Source organism: Lampetra fluviatilis, chromosome 41 (genome assembly GCF_964198595.1).
Source record: "Lampetra fluviatilis chromosome 41, kcLamFluv1.1, whole genome shotgun sequence".
NCBI classification, from domain to species: Eukaryota; Metazoa; Chordata; class Hyperoartia; order Petromyzontiformes; family Petromyzontidae; genus Lampetra; species Lampetra fluviatilis.
In genome coordinates, this window is record NC_136315.1 from 3,632,779 (window position 1) to 3,649,978 (window position 17,200).

The following is a 17,200-nucleotide window of genomic DNA, read 5'->3' on the forward strand; positions in this document are numbered from 1 at the left end:
ACGAGTGAGCGAGCAAATGGGTAAGTGAGCGATCATGCGAGCAGACGAGTGGGCAAGTAGGTGGGTGGGCAGGTCAGTGAGCGAGCAGGTAGGTGAGCGGATAGATGAGTAGGCAGGTGAGTTAGTGAGTGATGTAAGAGAGTGAGTGGATAGGCGAGTGAGTGAATGGGTAGACGAGTGGGCACGTGAGTGAGCTGGTAGGTGAGTGGTCAAATGAGCGAGCGGGAAGGCAAAACGGCTGGTAGGCGAATGAGCGGGTAGGCGAGTGGCCAGTTGAGTGAGCGAGCGGGTGGGTGAGTCGGCAGGTGAGTGAGCGAGCGCTGTAGGTGAGTGAGCGTTGCCGTGTGGCAGTCACCGTTTCTCGGGAGAGGGGATGTTCTTGGGGGGATCGATACGGATGGTAGGGTCCCACTCCCCGGGGGGCAGCACGATCACCTCGTCGAGGAACTCGTCGATGCCGAGGAGGAGATCCTTGCGGTCGCGAGCCTTGTACACCACGTCGTGGAACAGCTGGGAGTGGGCGGGGAGGGTGTGGATGGCGCAGAGAGGGGCCACATTCACTTGCTAACCCACTCACCCACTCGCTCACCCGCTCGCTCACCCGCTCGCTCACCCACCCGCTCACCCACCCGCTCACTCGCCAGCCCACCGGGTCACCCATCCCACCCACCCGCTCATTGACCAAGCCACCCACTGACTCGTTCACTCACTCCCTCCACTCGATGGCACCCACAACGCGCACTCACACACACACACAGCTACGCACTCACACTTGCCTTCAACAAAATCCAGACACACCCCCGCCCCCGCCCCCCCACGCTGTGTCTCGCTTCGCCCGCAGACGGCCCCCCGCGCGCGTCCCGTTCCGCTTCGCGATCGCGCGCGAGCGGAGGGATCGCTCACCTCGTCAGACATGAGCGTGGCCATGGCTCTGCCGATCTCGTGGTACTCCTTGCCCCTGCCCTTGGGTCCCATGAGCACGAACATGAACCTGGCACGGGGGGGGGGGGGGGCAAAGGTGGGAACATCACGGCACCGCACCGCGTGCCTGGCAGAACGTCTTCAATCGCCGCACAGCACGAAACAAAGACAAAGATCCTCTGCCGTGTGTAGCCTTAACGGACTGTCGGGGCAAGTGCCGTTAGCGAGCAGCACCGGGGTGGGTGGCCAGCACCACCCTCGGCCGCCTTTGTCTCCCCCAGTGGTGGTGTTTACACACCGCACCAGGTATTCTATTGAGGCTGAGTCGCCCTAGGGGGGGCCCGGGACCGGTGCAGATAATCGTCACTGGTGTTGGCTGTGAGCGGGAATCGAACGCGGGTAACCCGGGTTCGTAGCGCAGCGCGCTAACCGCTACACTACCGCTCCCCACAGCACACAGACACACAGACACACACAGACACACACACACAGACAGACAACAACAACAACCTCCATTCGCCACTTAGTGGCGGTGACGTCACCACAACGCTTGTGCCAGGCTATGTGCACACAGACATACACACGCGTTGTCCTTCCCTCGCACCTAAGATGAGCACGGTTGGCTACGTACGGCGCGAAAGAAGTTCAACGTGCACGCGTACAACAAACAAATAACACCGCTCGGATTCACCTGGCGGGGGACGGGCACCTCCGTGAGCCTCACCTGCTGGTGGTCTCACTCTGTGAGCCTCACCTGGTGAGGAGTGAGCATCTCTGTGAGCCTCACCTGGTGGTGGTCTCACTCTGTGAGTCTCACCTGGTGGGGAGTGAGCATCTCTGTGAGCCTCAGCTGGTGGTGGTCTCACTCTGTGAGCCTCACCTGGTGGGGAGTGAGCATCTCTGTGAGTCTCACCTGATGGTGGTCTCACTCTGTGAGTCTCACCTGGTGAGGAGTGAGCATCTCTGTGAGCCTCACCTGGTGGTGGTCTCACTCTGTGAGTCTCACCTGGTGGGGAGTGAGCATCTCTGTGAGCCTCACCTGGTGGTGGTCTCACTCTGTGAGCCTCACCTGGTGAGGAGTGAGCATCTCTGTGAGCCTCACCTGGTGGTGGTCTCACTCTGTGAGCCTCACCTGGTGAGGAGTGAGCATCTCTGTGAGTCTCACCTGGTGGTGGTCTCACTCTGTGAGCCTCACCTGGTGAGGAGTGAGCATCTCTGTGAGTCTCACCTGGTGGTGGTCTCACTCTGTGAGCCTCACCTGGTGAGGAGTGAGCATCTCTGTGAGTCTCACCTGGTGGTGGTCTCACTCTGTGAGTCTCACCTGGTGAGGAGTGAGTATCTCTGTGAGTCTCACCTGGTGATGGTCTCACTCTGTGAGTCTCACCTGGTGAGGAGTGAGCATCTCTGTGAGTCTCACCTGGTGGTGGTCTCACTCTGTGAGTCTCACCTGGTGGGGAGTGAGCATCTCTGTGAGTCTCACCTGGTGGTGGTCTCACTCTGTGAGCCTCACCTGGTGGGGAGTGAGCATCTCTGTGAGTCTCACCTGGTGGTGGTCCCACTCTGTGAGTCTCACCTGGTGAGGAGTGAGCATCTCTGTGAGTCTCACCTGGTGGTGGTCTCACTCTGTGAGCCTCACCTGGTGAGGAGTGAGCATCTCTGTGAGCCTCACCTGGTGGGCACGGGCACCTCTGTGAGCCTCACCTGGTGAGGAGTGAGCACCTCTGTGAGTCTCACCTGGTGAGGAGTGGGCACCTCTGTGAGCCTCACCTGGTGAGGAGTGAGCACCTCTGTGAGCCTCACCTGGTGATGAGTGAGCATCTCTGTGAGCCTCACCTGGTGGGCACGGGCACCTCTGTGAGCCCTCCGAGGGTCGTGGCCGTCTGGAGGCGAACGAACGCCACGAAAGGCGTCTCCAGGAAGTCGACTTCCCCCACCAGAATGTTGGAGGCCTCCGCGTCGCGCGGAATCTTCTTGATGAACCGGTTTTTCATCTGCAGCGGAGGGCACAGGGAGCGATCGTTGCGTTCATTAATATGCAGGGACTCATCTACTTGTGGCCATTCTTTTTACGAACTTTCAGAGAGTAAGAACAAACCTGGTCCGTATGTCCAAGTCGCCTGTTCGGACCGAGAGTCGTAAGTTCAACCGCCGCACAATAGATGGCGGTGGTTGTTGAACCAGTGGCATCTACATCTGCAGAACGCGAAGAACCAGTGGCATCTACATCTGCAGAACGCGAAGAACCAGTGGCATCTACATCTGCAGAACGCGAAGAACCAGTGGCATCTACATCTGCAGAACGCGAAGAACCAGTGGCATCTACATCTGCAGAACGCGAAGAACCAGTGGCATCTACATCTACAGAACGTGAAGAACCAGTGGCATCTACATCTACAGAACATGAATAACCAGTGGCATCTGCATCTGTAGGACGTGAGGAACCAGTGGCATCTACATCTACAGAACATGAATAACCAGTGGCATCTACATCTGCAGAACGTGAAGAACCAGTGGCATCTACATCTACAGAACATGAATAACCAGTGGCATCTACATCTACAGAACATGAATAACCAGTGGCATCTACATCTACAGAACATGAATAACCAGTGGCATCTGCATCTACAGAACGTGAAGAACCAGTGGCATCTACATCTACAGAACATGAATAACCAGTGGCATCTACATCTACAGAACATGAAGAACCAGTGGCATCTGCATCTGTAGGACGTGAATAACCAGTGCCGTACAACATGTTTGGAATCGACAAGAGTAAAGTTGGACTTACGAACAAATCGACTTACGAACAGACCTCCGGAACCTAACTCGTTCGTCATTAGAGGAGTGCCTGTAATCATCATCATCGTCATCATCGTCGTCATCATCGCTCTCGTTGTAATTAACAATGGGGGATCATCCATCCAGTGCTGGGGCGATTAACGCGCAGAGATCGGCCGCTGAGTTGTGATCGTCGCTGCTGCTGCTGCTGCGACTGCCACCATCAGCGGCCAGCTACACGTGAATGTCCCGGTGGTGGGGGCATGGATATCCGTGGAGGTGGGGGGGAGGGGAAGGGAGGGAGAGGAGGGAGGATGGAGGCGTGTATGTATCTAATGGAAATGTTTAAACATATATAAAATGTGTGTTTTAGTTCATGTTTTTCAGTAACAATACAGAACCGATTAATCTAATTTATAAAAAATGAGATTGAGTAAAAAAAAACACGGTCTGATGTATTATCCGGCCGAGACCATGGGACATTGAGAGAGTGAGAGGGCTCTGGGTTAGGGTGAGACGTGGGAGACGACACGGGGAAGAAAGGGGTGGAGAGGGGAGAGATGTGGGTGGAGTGATATCGAGTGGAGAGTTTCCTCAAATACTCCACCAGAGATCCCTGCCACAGCGCCTCCAGATGGAGTATCTTCCTCTAAGCAGGTGGAGGGTGTGCGTAGGTACGTGCGTAGGTGTGTGGGTGGGTGTGTGCGTGGATGCGTGGGTGGGTGTGTGCGTGGGTGCGTGGGTGGGTGGGTGCGTGGGTGGGTGTGTGCGTGGGTGGGTGTGTGCGTGGGTGCGTGCGTGCGTGGGTGCGTGGGTGGGTGGGTGCGTGCGTGGGTGGGTGGATGCGTGCGTGGGTGGGTGGGTGGTTGCGTGGGTGGCTGCGTGGGTGGCTGCGTGGGTGGCTGCGTGGGTGGCTGCGTGCGTGGATGCGTGCGTGGATGCGTGCGTGGATGCGTGCGTGGATGTGTGGGTGGGTGGGTGCGTGCAGGCCCCCACCTGGTCCTTCCCAGGGATCTCCAGGATGTCGCTGCCGTTGCCGGCTGCTGTGGATTTCCGCGGACTGCCGTTGAGGCTGCCTGTGTGAAGATGCCGCGAAGCAGCAGGGGACGAACGTCATTTCATCATCATCATCATCGAACATCCGTATAATCGCCAATCTTCATCATCGATCAACTCCATCGATCATTACGTAATAGCGTGAAGTCACATCTCAATCTCACCAGCCAGGGCCTCGTCCGATACAACAGTGGGAACAGGGTGCAATGATAGCTACAGGATATATATAAATATATCGCGCGTGTGTGTAGAATTAAAAACGCAGAATATACAAGAGGGGAACAAATCATAATCAGAGGGCATTTGGGGGATTTTGCGAGGCACGGATTGGCAGAACCCAAGCGGCACGGCCCTGCAAGTGGGACCCTGGCGAGAGGCACGGAGATGCGGGTGGCGCCGGGGGGGGGAGGGGGAGGCAAAGCGATGCCACGTGGTCGATCAGGGGCCAGGGATGGCAGCACTGCGAGGGACGTTGCACCAGGCGTCGTGGTGCGGGCAGTGTCGTGGCAAGGGCTGGATGGAGCGGTGGCCACCCCAATGATGAGGCACATGAACGGTGGGGATCAGTGGGACACGAGGGGATGGGGGGGAGGGCGAGGGACAAGGGGGTACATGGTGGGATAAGGAGGTGTGGGGGGGGGGGGGGCACTGGGACAAAGTGCGTGGCTGGCAGGGACCGGGACTGCGGTGTCCGTGTTTACAGCAGGGCAACGCGAGGACACGGGGGGTGGTATCTGTGAGTTGCACCTTCCCTTTAAAGGTCACATTCAAGTTACAGGCCCTCAAAGGTCACCCAGGTGCCCCGAGGGAGTTTGTTCTGCGGCTTTAAATAAATGATGGCCCCGGTCGTGGAAGAGGAGCCGTCTGGGATCGCTTACGGTGGGAAATGCAACTTGAACGTGAATACGTAACTGTTTGAATTAAACCCACGAAAGACAATAATGATTGCGGAGGTTTGTGTTTGAACATCCGTCAGTGGCATTGGCCCTACAAGGGGAAAACACGTGGTTTGACAGGTGGCATTTCAGGCAATGTCCCGACAACATTGTTGCTGTTGTTGTTTTAGGAGATTATTGTTGACTTCAAGCTTTCGTGACTGCAGGAATCCATATTCGTTGGGTCTTTGTTGTTGTTGTTGAGGAATCTGTAGAGTTTCTTATCCGTCCTTTGCGCGCCACTAACCAGCGCAGCGTCACGCCAAGACAAAATCGGTTCGAAAAACGACTTCGCCGGTCCCAGCGCGCGGGTTTCGCGGTGGGTCCACCAACTCACCAATGGCTCATTCCACTTCTTGGGAAGGGGTGGGGTGGGTGGGGTGGGGTTAGGGGGGGGGGCGGTGGGGGGTGGGGTTGGGGGGGTTTGGGGGGGGTGGGTTTGGGGGGGGGGGTTATTTTGTCAGCGTGGCGGCACGCGCCAGCCCTGTGTCACCACGTGCCATGGCCCAGATCATCGCGTCTCCTGGCTGGGCGTGGGGGGGATAGTCGTGGGGTTGTGTGTGGGTGTTGGTGCTTGTCTACCCACGCACTTTACGACTCCGTGACCCGGGCTGTGTTTGTGTAGCGGTGAGCGCTACGCTGCGCTACGAAGCCGCCGGCGAGCCGAGTTCGATTCCCAGCTCACGGCCAACAGCGGTGACGATTATCTGACCCGGTCCTGAGCCCTCCCCTAGGTCGACTCAGACTCAAATGAGTACTTGGCGCGGTGTGGAGTAAACATCGCCACTCGGGAGACAAAGGCGGCCGGGCGTGATGCTGGTCACCCACCCCCTCGTGTCACGACGCGCCGGCCTTCATAGTAGGTGCTTGCCCCAAAACAGCACTTGCCCCAAAAGTCTGTAAAGGCTACACGGTGGATCTTTGCCTTTTGCCATGAGAATCCCGCCGTTGTTGGCGTGAACGCGAGAGCGACCCCCCGCCCCCCCCCCCCCCCCCCCATTAGAGACGATCTACTCTGCACGCATCGTAACAAACTTTTACGGCGGTGCCGTATCACCGCGCCGATTGAGAGAGAGAGAGACTTGGAGCAAATGATGGCTTAGGGCGGCAATTGCATCACCCCGTTTGTTCGCTCGGCTGATAATCGACGTCTTGTTTTACGACCTTTTCGTGGGGATTTTTTTGGCATCCGTCAACCCGGACGCCTCGGGCGATCGCACGTAGACCAAGCGGGGGAAAGACGGTTACGTAAATTGAAATGCGATCTGAGTTAATGTGAATTATGCAGGGTGGGGGTGTGGGGGGGAGTTTGTTGGTGTTGCCTTTTTTCCTGTAAGTAGAATAAAGGGTGCCACGGTGGCGAGATGTTAACAACCTCGCCTGGTATGAAGGAGGTTGTGAGTTCGGTCCCGACACTGACGCCTGTTGTATATTTGGAGTTTTGTGTGTCTCTCTCTCTGTGGTGAGATGTTAACAACCTCGCCTGGTATACAGGAGGTCGTCGGTTCGATCCTGACCCTGACGCTGCTGTATATTTGGAGTTTTGCGTGTCTCTCCACGTCCTCCGGTGTTTCCCCTCCACATTTAGAATGAACATCACCACGCGCTTAGAGTAATTAGGCGGCTATACATTCCCACACGATTGAATACGCCAACTTCGTTGCGCTATCATTCCGTGGTAGCCAGGTCGCTTCTGAAAAAGAGCCGTGGGCCTCATCCGCTAAAGTAAAACAAATATATAGTTTAGTTTTAGAGAGGGGCGGGGGCTCGCGCTGGTGATTAACTCGGAACGTGGTAATGGCTAAGCCGTGTGTGGGAGTACGGTCAGCGGGTGACCAGCCTGCTCTTGTGGACGGTGTTTATCGTGAAACCCCGGGCTATCCACCAGAAAGCCACAACGCCTGCCAAGCCCAGGGGTAGCAAGGCGCTGGGCACACAGGCACACACGAAAGTAATTGAACCCCAAAAAAGGGGTTATTGGTACACACTCTGGGTGCCAATTGCCAACAATTATTTTCTCGAATAATCTTATCTCGAGATTAGGAATATCTATGATAGTAAGGTCGTCGTGATAGCTATTTATTTATTTATTACGGGGGAAATGGTGTCGTTCAGGAGAAAGAGGCACCGCAGTCCGTTTGGTGGACACTTCATGGTGGACACTGCTCGTGGTGGACACTGCACGTGGTGGACACTCTGTGAGCGTGTGCAGTGCGGGGCACGCGTGGGCACGAGCCCCCCCCCCCCCAATCCCAACCCTCCGCCGCCTACCCGCCCGAGGAGTGACCTTGACCCCCCCCCCCCCCCCCGGTGTCCGCACAAACCCACTCGCCCTCTTCGCTCGGCCGACTCTTCCGCAGAGCCTCACCCGCCCTCTTGAACTCACACCCCACTCATCTACAGCCTCCACCCCCCACCACCCCTCTCCCTCACTCTCTCCCTCCCCCCCTCCTCCCTCCCCCCCCCCCACCGCTCCCTCCCCCTCACTCCCTCCCCCACTCCTCCCTCCCCCTCTCTCCCTCCCCCTCCTCCCTCCCCCCCTCCTCCCTCCCCCCCTCTCCCTCCCCCTCACTCCCTCCCCCCCTCTCCCTCCCCCTCCTCCCTCCCCCCTCCTCCCTCCCCCCTCTCCCTCCCTCCCTCCCCCCCCTTCTCCTCCCCCTCCCCTAGAACTCTTCCGATCGTTCGAAACTTCGAGACTTTTTTTCTGGCGCCGTGTGAATGGAAGTTGCCTGCCGCTGTTCGTTTTCGTTCCGCGAGCTTTCAACGAGACGATGAGCTCATTCACAATCCGCGTTCTTTTGTGAATTAAGTCACGTGGCCATTCACTCGAGGTCAGAGCTCCGGCTGACCCCTGACCGACACCCGTTGTCATCGTCAGCGAAACGTGGAATGCTTTTAAACACTTTTGCTTAATTTAGTTTTGCTCTTTTCGGCGTAACCGGATTGATGAACAAACTTTTTCATCGATTGGCACAGATTTGCACCACGAGACGCATTCGATCTGTTTGCCTGTGTCGGACGGCGGAGGGTACGTTACTCTTATTGTTGTTGTTGTTGAGTGGCGAGGCTGTACTGCTGTGTTGCGTACGTGGTGCGCGCCTGCCAACGTTAGCTCAACGTTAGTCCCAACGTTGGACCAACGGTGGCCCAACGTACCATCCCAACGTCAACCAACGTTATCCCAACGTTAGTCCCAACGTCAACCAACGTTAGCCCAACGTTGGGCTAACGTTGGTTCAGCGGTCCCAAGGGGCCATCCATTGAGTAGGTACGCAAAAATCTGTCAAAACTTGACCCCTCCCTGTACGCACGCGGACTTTCTACACCCCCCCCCCCACCTGCGTACGTGCGCTTGACGCACCCCCCCCCCCCCGAATCCTATATTTAATCCACGCAGAAACGATCAAGAATTAATAATATTAACGTGTTTAAGCAAATGAGTTAGATAGTCCACCGCCGGACTATCTAACTCATTTGAAGGCCAATGTAGACAAATTATTATCGAGGCTTCACCCCCACTCCCCCGTTTCCTATGCGTTCATTGTCAGTAGAACCCCCCATACACAAGCGTACCCATTTGGGTTACCCCCCCCCCCTCCCTCAATGCGTACGAACTAAATGGATGCCCCCTAACCGCATGCGAACATTGGCCCGACGCCGGAGATCCAGTCGACATGGAACATTGGCCCGACGTCGGGTCCAACGCTTCCAACCGCGTGCCGACGTTAACCTAACGTTAGCACGTTTACTGGGGGGGGAGGTGGGGGAGGGGGGGGTTGGGTGAGAGATGCGTCGTCGCCGGGGCTTAGCTCACTCGTGCCGGACACCGACTTCCCGATGTCCGTGAGGGACCTCAGCCCGGACTTCTTGGTCTGGTGGCGATGTCTCCGCAGGAGCGCGTGCGACACTTTGTCCCTCTGCTCGCTCCGCAGCTGGCCGCTCGCGATTTGGCTTCCTATCATCAGGTCTGCACGCAGCACACAAGAAGACACAGATCCCCCGTGTAGCCTTAACGGACTGTAGGGGCAAGTGCTGTTAGAGAGCAGGTATGAAGGCCGGAACGGTACACGAGGGGGTGGGTGGCCAGCACCACGCCCGACCGCCTTTGTGTCCCTAGTGGCAATGCTTGCACACCGCACCAGGTACTCATTGTAGGCTGAGTCGACCTAGGGGAGGCTCAGGACCCGTTCAGATAATAATCGTCACTGGTGTTGGCCGTGAGCGGGTATCGAACTCGAGTCGCTGGGTTAACCACTGCGCTACCGCTATGATCACGCACACACACACACGCTGCCGCTAAGATCAAACAACAACAACAACCGCCATTCTCCACTAAGTGGCGGTGACGTCACCACGCCGCTTGTGCCAGGCCATGTGCACCTAGAGGCCACCTGAAGTGTCGAACGCCCGCTGGCAGGAGGTCACGGGGCAGACCCAGCAGGTGCCACGGGTCGACTGACTGAGATGACCGTCAGTCGACCCGTGATCAAACACACACACACGCGCATCACTCCCTACACCGCACGTGCTTTACCTTTCGCACAATAGACAAAGATCCAGCGAGTGCAGCGGCGTGTAGGGGCTGTGCAGCGTAATGCAGAGACTGGGTGAAGCTATGTGCAGAGGCTGTGAAGCGGAGTGCATCGGAGTGAAGCGAGTGCAGCTGCGTAAAGAGACGGTGTGCGGAGGCTGTGCAGCGACGGTCGTGAAGCGTTGTGCAGAAGCGGTGCGGCGGGGGTTCAACTGCGTGCAGCGGCGGTGCAACGGCCGACGCGTAGCTGTGTGCAGCTGCATCTTTGATCGTGCAGCGAGCGTATCGGCGGTCGTGCAGAGTAGTGCAGAGGCGGAGTGGCGGTGGTGCAACTGCTTGCGGCAGCTATGCAGCCCATTCAGTGGCGGTAGTGCAGCGTCGTGCAGCGGCGGTGGTGCAGCGTGGTGCAGCAGCGAGTGCAGTGGCGGTGGTGCAAGGTCGTGCAGTGGCGGTAGTGCAGCGTCGTGCAGCGGCGGTGGAGCAGCGGTGTGAAGCGGCGAGTGCAGCGGCGGTAGTGTAGCGTGGTGCAGCAGCGAGTGCAGCGGTGTGCAGCGGCGGTGGTGCAGCGGCGTGGCACGCACCCACGATGTGCGGCAGCGTGAGCGCCTCCAGGTCGAGCAGCACGGCCCCGAGCTGGATGCAGGAGCGCAGCTCGAAGAGTGCGTGCAGCGACAGCGTGGCCACGTGCGGCTTGCTCCATCGCTCGCCCCCCGCCTCCACCTTCTCCTCGAACTTGACCCACCTGGCACGTCACACGATCAACATCATCGTCGTCACGATCATCGTCGTAATCAGACGGTCGTATGGCTGCCGATGTAGTTGGCAGTGGAGCACGCGAACAAATCACAGCGACGACAGCAACACAAACTGAACGCGTCTTCTTGGTTCTTTCGGTAAAGTCACGTAGAAGGGAAGTAATAAAATAATGAAAATAAAACGTAATAAAATAATTCTCACGACGTTTCGGCCACAACGCAAGCAGCCGTCCTCAGGTGAAGACCAGGTCTGTCGGGGAGACAGCGTCTGAATGAACTGAACGCGTCCTTCGACAGCACTGCTGCTGTTGGCGCATCGGCAGGAGCTTATGTACTTATGCAATTTCTGCTCGTGTACTTTATTTTATAATGACTTGCTTACATTTTCTAGATTGTACAGGGCGGTCCAGATGCACTTGCGACCCCCCCATTTAATTCTCTACAAAGTGTATTTTTAAAGTAAGATTTTTAAAAAATATAAATATAACATGCAAAAGGTAAACAAATGTTAGGGGTTAATTAATTGGAGTGGGGGGGGGTCACAATACATCTGAACCACGCCTGTACACTCATATCGTAGTGGTGAACTGTCGTCGTTAATTGCTAACCCGCCCTAACTGGACATCTTTAAAAAAAAAACCTTCATAGCTCATCGGATTCCTCCTACAGTCGAAGATACAAATGTTCTGATTCTGTTCAAGGAGAGATGTTTAATCAGCAACGTTTAGAATAACGTCCCCTCTTCATAGTACGCGCACGCGAGAGGACACAGAGATTCGTGTTGGAGAATGCACTTTACACCATGGGGCCGGCCAGATAAGAATGTCATAAAATTTGTTTCCGGATCAACATTTTGCAGCTAAGCATATGAATAGTCAGACTCTTAGTCAGCTATTGATTATATTATCGGACAACCCCTTTCACTGATAACCCCCCCCCCTCCACACTATCATTGCCAATTCAAACTAATCCATATTAAGAGTAATTACTGGGTGTTTTCATTTTCTCTCCTTAAAATGTTGCTGGCGCGTTGCATTGTGGGTCACCGCGTGGGATCGCCACACGAGGACCATGCAGAGACAAGACGGCGTCAGCGTCACCCGACGATTGCATTCCTTCTGGAGGGTCCCCGTCGATTTCCTTTGCCCTTTGCTCTGCTAATGCTCTTGCTTCATCGCCGTCTCGTTCCTTATTCTCGTCGCTTTTTTTAGTTTTGCGTCTGATTTTAACGGCCTGGGTCAAAACTCGCAAACTGACCCTGCTATCCTGGTCTCCTTTCTCTCTGTGTCTTGGAGGTCTCAACGGGTTAAATCAATAAACTTGAAATTTGCAAGGGTCCAAGTGGCGATGTTGACCACAAAGATAAAAGATCCCCCGTGTAGCCTGCAACAGACTGTTGGGGCAAGTGCTGTTAGCGAGCACCTATGAAGGCCGGCACGGCACACGGAGGGGGTGGGCGGCCAGCACCACGCCCGACCGCCTTTGTCTCCCCAGTGGCGATATTTACACACCGCACCAGGTGCTAATTTGAGGCTGAGTCGACCTAGGGGAGGCCCAGGACCGGTTCAGATAATCGTCACTGGGTGTTGGCCGTGAGCGGGAATCGATCCCGGGTCGCCGTGTTCATAGCGCAGCGTAGCGCTAACCGCTGCGCCACCGCTCCCCACGTTGTTGACCGCACGCGCGCACGCACGCGCGCACGCACGCGCGCACGCACGCACGCACGCGCGCACGCGCGCGCGCGCGCGCGGACGGTGTTTTGGCGAAAGCCGTCACCGGTCGAAGCCCACGGCCGGTTTGGTTGCGGTCGAGAAGCAGGAAGCGCGTCGCGTTCCAGCGCCTGCCAAAGCTTTATATCGTTCTTCTTGGTTCTTTCGGTAAAGTCACATAGAAGGGAAATAATACAATAATAAAAATAAAACATAATAAAATAATTCATGGGAATTATTTTATTATGTTTTATTTTTTATTAAATGAAACATAAGAAAATAATTCAAAGGAATTATAGGAATTATTTTACGAAGTTTTCTTTTTATTCTTTTATTATTTCCCTTCTACGTGACTTTACCGAAAGAACCAAGAAGATGAATCCCTGCAGTCACGAAAGCTTTCAATCGAAACTTTATATTGTTTTTTTTTTGACGTGAGGGTCACTCCGCGCCCACTCGTTTGACAGATTAGATTATCGCGGTTCGGGGAGAAACGCCCGCCGCCTCTCTCTCGCACATCTCCACGGAAGATAATCTTCGCTCAGCATGGGGCGACGTGAGAGGAGGGATGGGGGTGGTGGTGGTGGTGGTGGTGGGGCGGTCGTGCGGCATTTTACTGGGGGTGTCGAAAGGATTAATGGTCAATAAATCAGAACCTAGTAAAACAAACTAAAAAAATCGACACAACCGGCACTGACTCGACAATAAAGAATTAAAAACTACCGTTTGTGGGGGTTTTTTGCAGAAGAAGCACCGATAAACGGGACTGAGGGGGGGCGAATGCAAATTCATGTATTTGGGGGGGGGGGGGAGCGGATTTGAAGTTCCGAAGCAAATCTCCGTGTCTGTAGTCCCACTCGTTTTATGAGCCTCTGTGCCCCAGGTGCATAAGCCACCTTGATTGAGATACCCTCTTGAGCTAACATCCATTTAACTCGGCGCCAAGGGTTACATTTTGAACTTCGTGGTTTCAGTGCAAAGCGGCGGGGGGGGGAGGGGGTGGGTTCGGGTGTGCCGCCGGGGAGTTGCCCGTAACCCCGGCGCACCGATAAGTTGCCCTCAACCCTGGCGCACCGATAAGTTGCCCTCAACCCTGGCACCCCGAGAAGCTGCCCTCAACCCCGGCGCCCCGATAAGTTGCCCTCAACCCTGGCGCTCCAATAAGTTGCCCTCAACCCCGGCACCCCGAGAAGCTGCCCTCAACCCCGGCGCCCCGATAAGTTGCCCGCAACCCCGGCACACCGCGAAGTTGCCCTCAACCCCGGCGCACCGACGAGTTGCCCTCAACCCCGGCGCCCCGATAAGTTGCCCTCAACCCCGGCGCCCCGATAAGTTGCCCGCAACCCCGGCACACCGCGAAGTTGCCCTCAACCCCGGCGCACCGACGAGTTGCCCTCAACCCCGGCGCCCCGATAAGTTGCCCTCAACCCCGCGCGCCCCGAGAAGTTGCCCTCAACCCCAGCGCCCCGAAAAGTTGCTCTCAACCCCGGCGCCCCGATAAGTTGCCCGCAACCCCGGCGCCCCGAGGAGTTTCGCTCACCTGGCCGTCTCCTTCCACTCCATGTCCTGCCCGTCGTGGCTGGTGCGCAATTCGTCCAGCTCGGTGAAGAGCTGCGGCGGGGGCGCTCCATCGCCCTCGTCGCTCAGGAAGAGTCGGGCACGCTCCACCCCCGGGGTCACTGCGGACACGAAGATGCTGCGGCTCACGCGAGGACCCGCCAACGCCTCCTCCTCCTGATCCTCCTGATCCTCTCTCGTCCCGCGCCCGTAGCTGCTCTCCTCCTCCTGCTGCTGCTGCTTCTCCACATTCTCCAGCGGGACTTTGATCTCTGACATTGGGGTTTGCTCGTTTGTTTCAAGAGACAGATTTGGTGTCTCGCCCACCCCCTGGCCCCTCTACAAGGGTCTGCCCGGCCGCACCTCGGATGAAACTGGCCTCAAAGCACGGATAACGCGAATGTCCAAAACCGCTTCGACGAAATCGCTCGGTGACTTCTGCCTCCCCTTCTTGTCAGCTGTGATGGTGCAGCGTTTGAACCAACTGGCTAAATGAGTCACGGGACAGACACGTTCGTCGGTGACGGCAACATTCGCAATTAATGTTCTTAATTTTTTTGAGCAAAACACCTGCGTACGGGGTGGTTGGGGGTGATGGCGGTGAGAGAACTCGCTCTTTGCAACAAGAACAACAACAACAACAAAAACAGCCTTTTTCTTTTGTTGTTAAAGTGCAACGGAAATAAATGGTTTATATTTAAAAAAAAATAATCTTGCTGTCAGGTGTGTGCGGAGCCGCCAGCTGTGATTTGAGTTCGTGGAGCAGTCTTCCCCCCCGCGTCGCGCTCCTCTCGATTCAGCCCCCAGCTGTTTTAGCGGCTGCCTCTTTTTAAGCCGCAGTTTATACGGCTCGTGACGCTGCGTACACAGCGCCAGGCTTACCTGGACAATCATTAACTTATGCCACCTTTCACCACTGCGGAGAGACCGGTCACTCCTCCTCTCGGTCCCCAATTCATTAGCTATAAATAGCGCCGATTATATCCCTGCCTTTCCGTCAACCTTATCCGCCTTGATAATTGGTCTGAATCTCAATGGCCACTTGGTGTGATTTATAAAGTAGTGATTTGACAATTGCCATGCGAGCACTGACTCTTCGCCTCCCCCCCCGCCGTCAACCAGATGTTGTTACGTCTCCTGGAAAAACGCGTTGTGTAAATATTAAACAACACAAAAAACGATATAACCTGGACGCTTGAAGGAATACAGTCCACTCGCATTGATGAGCAAGAGGGCCGATTATATTATCGCAGTGTGACGATCTTCCCGGAGCGGATTCTCAGGATTTGCTGACGCTCCTGAAAGTCAAGACGCTACCCCCCCCCCCAGCCCCCCCCCACCCCCCGCAAAATAAAAACTGGCGGTCGGTGGCAATAAAGGTATGCAAGTCCGGACGCTGCGTGTGTGTGTGTCTCACTCTGTGCGTGTGTGTGTCACTCTGTGCGTGTGTGTGTGTTACTCTGTGTGTGTGTCACTCTGTGCGTGTATGTGTCACTCTGCGTGTGTGTGTGTGTCTCACTCTGTGCGTGTGTGTGTCACTCTATGTGTGTGTATGTGTCACTCTGTGCGTGTGTGTGTCTCACTCTGTGCGTGTGTGTGTCACTCTGTGCGTGTGTGTGTGTCACTCTGTGCGTGTGTGTGTGTGTCATTCTGTGTGTGTGTGTATCACTCTGTGTGTGTGTCACTATGTGTGTGTGTATGTGTCACTCTGTGCGTGTGTGTGTGTCACTCTGTGCGTGTGTGCCACTCTGTGCGTGCGTGTGTGTGTCACTCTGTGCGTGTGTGTGTGTGTCATTCTGTGTGTGTGTGTATCACTCTGTGTGTGTGTCACTCTGTGTGTGTGTATGTGTCACTCTGTGCGTGTGTGTGTGTCACTCTGTGCGTGTGTGTGTGTCACTCTGTGCGTGCGTGTGTGTGTGTCACTCTGTGTGTGTGTCACTCTCTGTGTGTGTGTCACTCTGTGCGTGTGTGTGTGTGTCACTCTGTGCGTGTGTGTTACTCTGTGTGTGTGTGTGTCACTCTGTGTGTGTGTGTCACTCTGTGCGTGTGTGGCACTCTGTGTGTGTGTGTCACTCTGTGTGTGTGTGTCACTTTGTGCGTGTGTGTGTGTCACTATGTGCGTGTGTGTCACTCTGTGCGTGTGTGTGTGTCACTCTGTGCGTGCGTGTGTGTGTGTCACTCTGTGTGTGTGTGTCACTCTCTGTGTGTGTGTCACTCTGTGCGTGTGTTTGTGTGTCACTCTGTGCGTGTGTGTTACTCTGTGTGTGTGTGTGTCACTCTGTGTGTGTGTGTCACTCTGTGCGTGTGTGGCACTCTGTGTGTGTGTGTCACTCTGTGTGTGTGTGTCACTTTGTGCGCGTGTGTGTGTGTCACTCTGAGCGTGTGTGTGTGTCACTCTGTGCTTGTGTGTGTGTCACTCTGTGCGTGTGTGTCACTCTGAGCGTGTGTGTGTGTCACTCTGTGCGTGTGTGTCACTCTGTGTGTGTGTGTCACTCTATGCGTGTGTGTGTGTTACGCTCTCTGTGTTACACTGTGTGTGTGTCATGCACGCACGCACACACGCCCACCTACGAATGGCAATACGGACTCACAACTTTTACTTTATAAAACAAGAGAAATAACAACCGCAATAATCCGCAGCACGCGGTAAATAAAATTTACCAAGTGTGCGAGATTGTATTTTTTTATTACAAACTAGTGCTGATAATTAAGTGTATAAGGATGTAGACACGGCTGCTGCTGCTGTTAATAGCTGTCGCAGATAGCTGTTGTAGAGATGCACAGCCATCTCAGAAATCTTTCCATCTCGACGAAGCGATCTCAGACATCCGTGTCGAGATGTAATAACCTGTAGAAAAGCCATCGCCTTGAATGTGTTGTCACGGGATGTAAAATGATCTGTCTCTCTCTAAAAGGGTACTTTTGATGTAAGGTATTTTACCAGTGTACAAAATACAC

The 17,200-nt window shown here is 55.4% G+C and overlaps 1 protein-coding gene across 1 annotated transcript in view; it reads right to left on the reverse strand.

Annotated features, from left to right (window-relative positions):
• The window catches only part of LOC144946460 (electrogenic sodium bicarbonate cotransporter 1-like), a 72,275-nt gene that overhangs the window by 25,781 nt on the left and 29,294 nt on the right, over nt 1-17,200 (reverse strand). The window contains 7 exon segments of the mRNA XM_078875347.1: nt 356-510; nt 904-991; nt 2,755-2,912; nt 4,696-4,775; nt 9,505-9,657; nt 10,803-10,963; nt 14,226-14,364. Of these exon segments, the coding sequence (XP_078731473.1) occupies nt 356-510; nt 904-991; nt 2,755-2,912; nt 4,696-4,775; nt 9,505-9,657; nt 10,803-10,963; nt 14,226-14,364 (934 nt within the window).